At 43.1% G+C, this 9,490-nt stretch overlaps 1 protein-coding gene across 1 annotated transcript; it reads left to right on the top strand.

Annotated features, from left to right (window-relative positions):
- Positions 1-647: 647 nt before the first annotated feature.
- On the top strand, positions 648-8,803 carry LOC110122589 (spermatogenesis-associated protein 31D3-like). The gene is made up of 4 exons (XM_020870093.2): positions 648-884; positions 3,380-3,425; positions 4,020-4,080; positions 4,363-8,803. The coding sequence occupies exons 1-4, from the start codon at positions 744-746 to the stop codon at positions 8,693-8,695; spliced, it is 4,581 nt and encodes a 1,526-aa protein (XP_020725752.2). The 5' UTR covers positions 648-743; the 3' UTR covers positions 8,696-8,803.
- Positions 8,804-9,490: the final 687 nt, after the last annotated feature.

Genomic DNA, 9,490 nt, shown 5'->3' with positions numbered 1-9,490 from the left:
TGGGTGGAGGCGGCTCGGTTTCAGAACGTTAAGGGGCTGAATAGCTTCAGAGGGATTTTGGGAAAAGGAATCACCCAAGATTGCTAAGTTGTTTGCTATAGGGTCATGAGTATGCCATGCCCTTGCTTCTCTTCTTGTCATGCTTCCTGTTTATTAACATAGGCCACTCTGCACACTTGTGCTTTTTGGTGAATTCTTTTGAGGAGATATGGGGGGAGCAGGTGACATATATTTGTGCTCAGTGTATTTCTGGCTCCATGCAGGTAAAGACACATTATGTATGAGGGGAAGCTGTAGTTGAAGGCAGAGTAGACCTTGGAGGTGTAAATCCCTTGGCACAGCAGAGTTTTATATATTTTGTGGGATCCAAAGGGTGACCACCAGGCAATAAGAGGGTCTCAGGTAGTATCTAGGTAACAGGTGGAATAAATAGGAATTTTCACTAAAGTAAATATATGGTATGTGAATGTGTGGTTTGGAAGGTAGATCAGAAGTATCTAAAGGGCCCTGGAGGGATGGATGGATCTGCTGGGTTGGGTGGTGGGGGAAGGACTGTGGTTTCATCTTTCTTGTGTTGTCCCCTCCCCCACCCTCAAGAACCTTTGGTGTTTATGCTAAACCTCTGTGATGTGGGTCTAGAACTCTAGTCTAGAATGTGCACTTCCAATGCCCAGATGCCTGAGGCTGCAATGCACTTCTGATGATTTGGGTCATCTTCTTTGTCTGAGGAAACTTACTGCACCATGGTTGAAGTCCAGCTCAACTTCCTAAGTTTTCCCATCCTTGCCTTTGTGTGTTGGGTGGGGCTCCTTCTTCTGTCACTGTGCTACCTAAAGGGGAACTCAAGTTTCTCAATATTTTGGAAACAGGGAGACATCGATCAGGTCAGTAAGCCAGAGTCCCTCAAAGATATTAAATCTTTCTTTTCAAATGGATGCATATCAGTGCTATCAGTTTCCTTCCAGGTACTGTTTCTTTTGTATCTCACAAACTTTGACAAGTTGTGTTTTAATTTTCATTTAGTTAAAAAGTTTTTCTTTTTCCTCCTGAGGTTTCTTCCTTGACCCATTTGTTAGTAGCACGCTGTTTACTCTGCAAACATTTTGGCATTTTGGCCTTTCTAACTATCTTTCTGTAAACGATTTCTAGTTTAATTCTATTATCATCTAAAAATACAGTTTGTAGGATTTCTAGTTTGCATTTGTTAAGATGCATTTCATGGTCCAGAATGTGGTCTATTTTGGTCAATATTTCACGTGTGCTTGAGAAGAATGTGTATTCTGTTGTTGGATAAAGTATTCTATAAATGTCAATTAGATCAACTGACTGATGGTGCTGTTTAGGTCAACTCTACCCTTACTGATTTTCTGCCTGCTAAATCTGTCCATTTCTGATAGAGGGGAGTTGAAGTCTACAAAAATAGCAGTAGATTCATCTAACTGTCCTTACAGTTGGGCCAGTTTTTCCTTCACATATTGTGACAATCTGTTGTTAGACTGTATACATTGTTAAGGATTGTTGTGTCTTCCTAGAGAACTGACCCTTTTGTTATTACCTACTGTCCCTCTTTACCCCTCATAAATTTCCTTGTTCTGAAGTCTGCTTTGTCTGAAATTAATATAGCTTCTCCTGCTTCTTTCATCAGTGTTAGCATGGTACAGTATCTTTATTTTTAAAGTGGGTGTTTGGTAGGCAACATATAATTGGATCTCATTTTATCCACTGACAATCTAGCTTTTAACTGGATGTATTTAGACCACTTACATTTAGCAATTTTCTATATAGTTGGATTAATATCCACCATGTCTGTAACTGTTTAGTATTTACTATAAGTATTTTCTTCTTTCCCTCTTTTTCTGCCTTTTCTGGTTTCAAACAAGTACTTTATAAGATTCCATCTCTCTCTTCTCTTAGCATATCAAGTATTCTATAAAAAAATTTTAGTAGTTGCCATAGAATTTGCAATATATTCAATACATTAACAACTAATGTATTGGCAACTAATACATTGACAACTCAAATCTACTTTCATATAAACACTATACCACTTCATAAGTAGTACAGGTTCTGTTATAACAGAGTTCCCAATTCTTCCCTCCTATCCCTTGTAACACTGATGTCATTTATTTCACCTATCCATATACTATGATCACTCAATACATTATCAGTAGTATCATTAGGTCAATTGAGAATAAGAAACTAGAAAGTGTTTTTTTTTTTCTTTTACTATCATTGATTCCTTTTCCTCTCTTTTTTTATGAAGACTTGAGATGTTATTTTTCTTCTTTCTATAGAACTTCTTTTAACATTTATTCCAGGGAAGATCTGCTGTTGCTGACTATCTCAGTTTTTGTTTGTCTTGAGACAGTGTTTATTTCTCCTTTACTTTTGAAGGATAATTTCCACTAGATAAAAAGTTCTGGAGTGATTTTTTTCTTTCAACACTTTAAATATTTCAGTCAATTTTCTTTTTGCTTGCATGGTTTATGATCAAAAGTGAAAGTCACTCAGTCAACTCTTTGTGTCCAACTCTTTGCGATCCATGGGATTCTCCAGGCCAGAATACTGGAGTGGGTAGCCTTTCCCTTCTCCAGGGGATCTTCCCAACCCAGGGATCAAACCCAGGTCTCCTGCATTGCAGGTGGATTCTTTACCAGCAGAGCCACAAGAAAAGCCCAAGAATACTGGAGTGGGTAGCATAGTCTTTCTCCAGCAGATCTTTCCAACCCAGGAATCAAACCAGGGTCTCCTGCATTGCAGGTGGATTCTTTACCAACTGAGCTATCAGGGAAGCTCTGGTTTATGATGAGAAGCCCATAATTCTCATCCTTGTTCCTCTAGAGGTACGGCATTATTTTCTTCTGTTTTCTCTCAAGATTTTATCTTTCAGGTTCCTACAGTTTTAATAAAATATGTCCAGGTTTAGACTTTCTTAGTATTTATGCTGCTTGGTGTTCTCTGAGCTTCCACAATCTATGGTTAGTCTATCATTAATTTTGGAAAATCTTGGGCTGTTACTTCTTCAAATGTTTCTTCTGCTCTGTTCTCTCTTTCTTTTCATTTTAATATTTCAATTGCATGTATTGATATACCATACATTTTGAAACTGTCTCACAGTTCTTGGATATTCTGGGTTTAAATACTAAATTTTTTTCTCTTTGCATTTCAATTTGGAAAGTTTCTATTGCTATACATTCAAAGTCACTTATTTTTTTAAGAAGAAAAAATTGAAAACATTTTAAACCTTTAAAATTGATCAAAAGAACATAAAAGTCTATTAAGTAGAGTCATATTATTCCTGGATAATGAATATCTGAGTTTCCTAGAAAGACTGAGAGAAATGAGGCCCAGCCCTTCATTCTTTTCTTTCTGTTCTCAGCATCAGGGCAGAACCAGGAGGAGAAGGAAAGGCGGCACACTGGCAGGTAAGGTCCTGCCTGTTTCAGCGGATCTCTCCAAGGGTGGCCCTTCCTGCCTTTTCCATGAGATCCCAGGTCCCTGATCTCTGACGACGTCAGTGGCTAGATACCGTTTCTCTCAGAAACCAGAGGTATCTGGGGACAGACAGGCTCCTGGGAAGGCAGTCCAAGCCGGAGACACTTCTCAGGTTCCCTGTTCTTCTCATGGCTCGGCATGAAGCCGTGATGGACCTGGGCAATGGGTGTTTCCCCACAGGTGGCCATGTGAGATGTCAAGAGTCAGAACTTCTGTGTCCTGACTTTGTGTAAGTCCTCTGACTTCCTGGATGATCCTATTCCTCTTTGAGGTAAATAACCATTGACCTATATTCCTCAAAGGGCAGTTCTGAATATCACATGGGAGAATACATATGAAAGCCCTTTGTGAATGGTAAGGCAACATGTATATTTGAGCCTTGCTATTATTATCACCAACCATGTGATCTTATATTCTAGCTCTTGAGACTCTCCAACCCACCAAGGGTACCACTAAAGGACATTCTACTTAGCCTCTTATAAGTCCTCTTTGTTCCCACCTTCATCACTCTCCTGGTTTCCCAGGTTGGAGAACTTGCCAGAGCGAAGCAGAGGAGGCAAGAAAGGAGCTTTATCTTCTGCAAAGGTGACTAAACATGACCTTCTTTCCTATATCCCACTTTTCTAGTGGAGTCTTTGAATTTCTAGGGCCTCAGTGAAGCCTGGGATTGACATGGGAGGGAAAATCCTCAGATTCAGAATGTGAAAGCCTTGGGGAGAGGGATTAAAAGATACACTGTGAGATTAAGGAAGTAGAAGAACGTGAAAAGATAGTATACATTGGGCAGCCATACTTTTGCCAGAGGTACCAGGGCCTCATGTTTTTTCCTGGTCCTGGCTGTAGTTTTGTACTTCCTATCTCCTGCAGGCCCCTGGGCCAGCATGATGATACCACCCGCTTTCGTCAGCTGTTATGTCCAGACCCCTTCTGTGAGGTGTGTAATAACGCAACTGCTGAGGTCAATCGGCTGCTGTTCCCGGAGGCCCTGGAAGACGCTACTTCCTCTGTGTCTCCTTTGGCTTCCACAGCTCCTGTGACTGAGTCATCGTTTACTCTGTCCCAGGCCTTCTCAGCAGCTCCTCCAGGAAACCTACCACCAGCCTCTCTGCCGGAGCCTCCCTCGCTGCCCACCTCTATTCTCTCTCCTAGCCCAACGACCCCCTTAACTGACTTTTTTTTACCCTCACCAATGGGCCACTCTCTGGCCTCAGAGCCTTTTTCTTCCTTGGATTCCAAATTCCCAGTGGATTATTCCCCACCCCAAACCTTTGCTTTCCCCCACCTCCTACCACATGACACTCAGAGAGCAGACCCTGTTGTTCCACCAGAGGCCACATTGTTTCTGGATACCATTTCCTCTCTTGACCCCACCCTTTCCCAAGATATCAAGCCCTTATCAGATTTGTCCCAGGCAATGAATCCCACTGATTCTTTTGCTTGTCCTCATGCACCACTGACCCTATTTGTTTCACCACAGCCAGACTGCACTTTACCTGTGACTCAACCTAAATCAATTTCCACTTTACTGAAGCCTGTTCTGGAGAAGTCATCTCCAGATAGCCCTAGTGAGTTGTCCACTTGTGTTTCAACAATCAGAGGCACTGAACAGTCAAGCCTGTCAGTTTCAGACTTCTCTTTGTGGCAAACTCAGGCCATGAACATGCTCCTCCCAGCATTACCACACTCTGATTTTCAGCGAGAGCATGTTTCTCTCCATCCACAAGACACTTATCTCTGGGGAGACTCTGTTACCAAGCACAAGGAAGCCAATAGCCATTCTTTCTCTGGCTTTAACATCCGTGGACTCTTGGAGAGACAAATAAAAAACAGAATAGCTTTCCAGAGTTTAGAGAAGAAAGAAAAGGAGGAGGGACCATTTTTAAAACAAATGTGGTCAGAATACCAACGGACATCTTCAGGGAGTTTGTTGCAGTCACTTGATGTGCAGAAAACTACAGCCCCCCAAACTGGCTGGAACAGTGAAAGCAAACCAGAGAAGCTCCACATTTGCCAGCAGCTCTTATATGTCACGACTTTGGGGGGAAACTTGCAGCAGAAATATCAGCTCTTCTGGGGTCTTCCCTCTTTGCACAGTGAGTCCCTAGCGGCTACTCTTCTGGTTTCTAGCAGGAGCTCCCCTCTAGAGTCTCACTTTGTCTTATTCAATGGAATCTGTAATGCTTCTGCAGTCAAAACGCGGGGTCAAGAATCTCCACCACTTCTTCATTCCCGTCCCCGTCTCCTTCCCCATGGATATCCACCACAACCCTCGTCTCAAACTAAGCCACAATCCCAGTCTCTACCTTTCACTCAGGTCCAGCCCCAGGCCCACCTTCAATCCCAACTCCCAATCCTATCATCTTCTTCTCCATCCCAGATTAGGGACTCTGGAGTGTCTTTCCACAGATTCCAGAATGAGTCCGACTTTCATACTGTGACTGAAAATCAACATCTGGAGTGGCATGTGTTACAGAAGCAACAGGAAAGTTTGTGGGGTTTAGTTCCTGTGCTCCAAAAATCTCAAGAAGCCACTTGTTCTCAAGCTCATAACGTCCCATTGGTCAATCAGCCATCCCATGCCTATGTCCCAGTCTCCATCCTTCCTGGCCATTGTCATATCATCAGCGAACCCCAGAAGAAACTGGAGCTCCACGTTCCAAGGAGGCTAATTCCACACTGGTACCTCCAAGCCTGCAGGAATCTAGAGTCTCTAGCACTGATGGGGCCTCAATACAAATTAGCAGAAGTACCTCAGCAGAGAGGCAGGCATGTTCAGTTACAACTCTCCGAGCTTCAGGGCCAGGGTAGCAACAATATAGAGAAGACTGAATTGGGTCTCCCAGGAAATTTCCAAGAGAGGGTCTCAACAAAGTTTCAGCTAAGGGATGACATGAGGAAGAATCTTGGCTATATCCTTGAGAAGAGCCCAGAAGACAGCCCACAAGATGTCTCAGAATGTTACCTAGTGCAGGGTCTGAGGGCTGCCTTGGAGACAAAAACTAACTGTGTGGGTCACTCAAGGAATCACTCAAGGAATGAATTATTAAATGTCTCAAGAAAGGACACAGATTGGAATCAAATAAAAACCATTCTTAGATTACATGTGAGCACGAAATCTTGGCAGATTAGTGCGGGTAGGATTCCTACAGGTGTGTGTCGTTCATGGCTGGCTGATGACAATACTTTGCTTCCTTCTGCAAGCTCCCAAACCAATGTGGAAGACCCACATTCAAAAAACACAACTGTAGGTAAAGTATGCCACCAGATTAGCACTCCAGAGGTTTCTTTTCTTGATCACAATACCTTAAAGGTGCTAGAAGCCCATATTTTAAGGTTTCGTGTGACTCAGAGATGGGGCCTACCCCTCAAAGTTGTTGAATCCATAAAATTCTATATGTTGAGAGAAGCCACAACATGGCCTCTTCCTCAATTTGACTTTCCCTCCTCAACCACCCATATTTCTGGGGTAGACTCCAAAGATGGGCTTTCCAAGCCCCTTGAAGAAAGATCTAAAACTTCTCAGGGAAATAAGGTGAGAACCACAAATTCAAACTCCATGCTGGATCATCCTTTCCCTGTTATGTCATCTGTGGGCCAAGAAGGACAGAGGGCCCCACAACCATCACACTCTGCTACCTACCAAAAGCTTGCAGAGGGCATTCAGACAATTGAGCGTGGCAGACAGACTTTTCAGCCCGTCACACACAGAAACAAAGACAAAGTCAGTCAGAATGAGACTCTCTTGGACAACAGATGCAGCCCAGGGGTGCCTGTAAGGCAAGCTGGGTACAAACCTGAGCCAAGGGATGAGACTGGGAACTTCAGTAATAGAGTAGAAACGATTCAGGGCCAAAAGACAGTGAGGAAGAATTCAGAACATTCCACAATGTTCAGTGTGTCCAGGGAGATATTCAGGGCCAAGGAGCTTCAGGCTCTTGAATCACAATCCTGTAACATCTTGACAACCAGCAAATTGAGAAGTTCCCAAATGACAAAGGTCAAAATGAATAAAGTAGAAACTACCCTGACTACTCAATGTCCCTCACCAAAAATATCTGCTCCCCGAGATTCTGAAATATCAGACTTTCAAAAAGAGATCCTTACTGAGTTAAAGTTTAAGTTCAAGAATAAGGAGCATAGCCAGGCTGACCACTTTCCCACAGACATGCCCCTGACTTCAAGTAGGTTGCCTTCCAAGTCTTCACTGACTCTTGCCCAGAGTGTCTCCACTGGGGACATGGCAGCTTCCCAGATGCTACACATCCACTCGGAGGACAGTGGGACCAGCATGGAGCAGAGGCAGGATCCCTCTAAGCATGCACCATCGAAGTGCCAGGATAATAACTTCCCACCTGCTGCAGAGAGAGCGCCTTTGGGCTCCAAAGCAGGAGAATACAGAAGTGAAGATTCAGGAGCAGGGATGTCTACAGACAGAAGGAAGAGCCACCTTGTTGAGGAAAGAGAATTAAAGGACACTTCCTCATCTCTGTCACAGAATGAGCAGCTTCCTCCTGAAAGTTACTTCAGAAAAAAGATGAGGCGATTTTTTCAGTGGATTGATTTCATGAGAAAAATCAAAGACCAGGAAAGTCCCCAACAAAAAGCCAAATTCATGTCAACCTTTGCACAGCACCAAGACTCAATTGAAAGTGCAGCTCTCTTTGTGAGTCATGGGCCCCTTGAAGCTCATGAGCTCATGAGAGCCATTGGGAAGATCCTAGAAGAGAAGCTGGCATGTCGGTTTGAATCTGAGACTTTGGGATTAAGTCAGCACAAGAAGGAACTACAGACCCAGGTAGAGTCTGGTAAGGGACATCCCTCCAACTATGTTGCTCTCCCTGACTTACGGCAAGAGGAATGGATAAGTCCCAAGTCCTCAAACCAAGAAGCTGCTTATGCTGATCAGAGTTGTCTTACAAGTGCCAGACAGAACAGAGATGGGGTCAGACATCCCCAGAAAGATGTGGCCTTTGAGGATCAGGTATTATGTCAGAATCAACCCTCTTCCCTGTCCTCCAGGGAGTTGGTAAGCCACCCAAGCCCCACCTGTGTGCATCAAGAATGCCAGATACCTCCAGCCTCCCTCACTCCTGAAGAAGACACTGTGTTCAGAGATCTGACTCTTCTATTCAAACAGAAATCACTTCTCCAGCATTTCCAGGGAGAAGAAATTTCTCCAAAGAACTCTTTCAGTCACTGAGAAAACCTTGCAGTTTTCATGATAACACATCCTCAGATGAAAACAACCTTCCTTTAGTAAATCAAGAATATTGATCTTCCTCAATAAATGTTTCTTCTAATAGAGAAACACTAATGCTCTCTGTGTACTGCACTGGGGGCATGGGTTTTAGTTATCCTGGTACTTATATGTGGGAAATGGAAGGAGTAGTTCAGCTCATCCTGATTTCCTCTCTTGGTGTCTAAGAGGCTTCCTTGCAGGGAGCCTGACAGTGGTTTTCTCAGTTTTATCCTGGAGTCCTTTATTTGATCCTGCTCAGATATCCTCTACCTAAAAAACTTAATTATTTTTATAAAAAGTACAAAAATTTACTCTAGAAATTTTCAGGCTTTTGCAAAGTGAGAAGATATCTAAAAGTCTAGAACTCGGCTTAAACTATCTTTTCATCTGCTCTCAAACTATCCTGAACCATATACAGCTATAGGGTGGGATGAATTACTCTAGCATAATATAGCCAGAATTGACTCTTCTTGCCTCAAAAAGTTTTGGAGAGTGTTTAACCCTTGAGGTTAGTGGTAGACAGAAATCTTCCTCTTAGATCTCTTGGTGAGGAATAAATGTCCTGCAACGAAGAACCCTCTCATCCTTCATGAATTTTGTGGTGATGGGCCACATCTCCCACTCCTTACCTGACCCTAATGAAAATAAGTCGCAGTTCACCCTTTACCTTTCCTCTACCCTTACTGGAGCAGTAGGGAAGATAGAATTTGCAGCTCTGAAAAGGCCGAGGGATATGAATATTTTCTTGCAGACGGT

Source organism: Odocoileus virginianus, chromosome 18, assembly GCF_023699985.2.
Source record: "Odocoileus virginianus isolate 20LAN1187 ecotype Illinois chromosome 18, Ovbor_1.2, whole genome shotgun sequence".
Lineage (NCBI taxonomy): Eukaryota > Metazoa > Chordata > Mammalia > Artiodactyla > Cervidae > Odocoileus > Odocoileus virginianus.
This window is presented reverse-complemented; position numbering and strand designations above follow the sequence as displayed.

Excerpts from the sequence above, each read along its gene's own strand:
- LOC110122589 (XM_020870093.2), top strand. The coding sequence starts at position 744 with ATGGTTGAAGTCCAGCTCAACTTCCTAAGTTTTCCCATCCTTGCCTTT. Across the intron at positions 885-3,379 it reads AACAGGGAGACATCGATCAG|CATCAGGGCAGAACCAGGAG; the intron begins GTCAGTAAGCCA and ends TTCTGTTCTCAG. Across the intron at positions 4,081-4,362 it reads GAGCTTTATCTTCTGCAAAG|GCCCCTGGGCCAGCATGATG; the intron begins GTGACTAAACAT and ends TATCTCCTGCAG.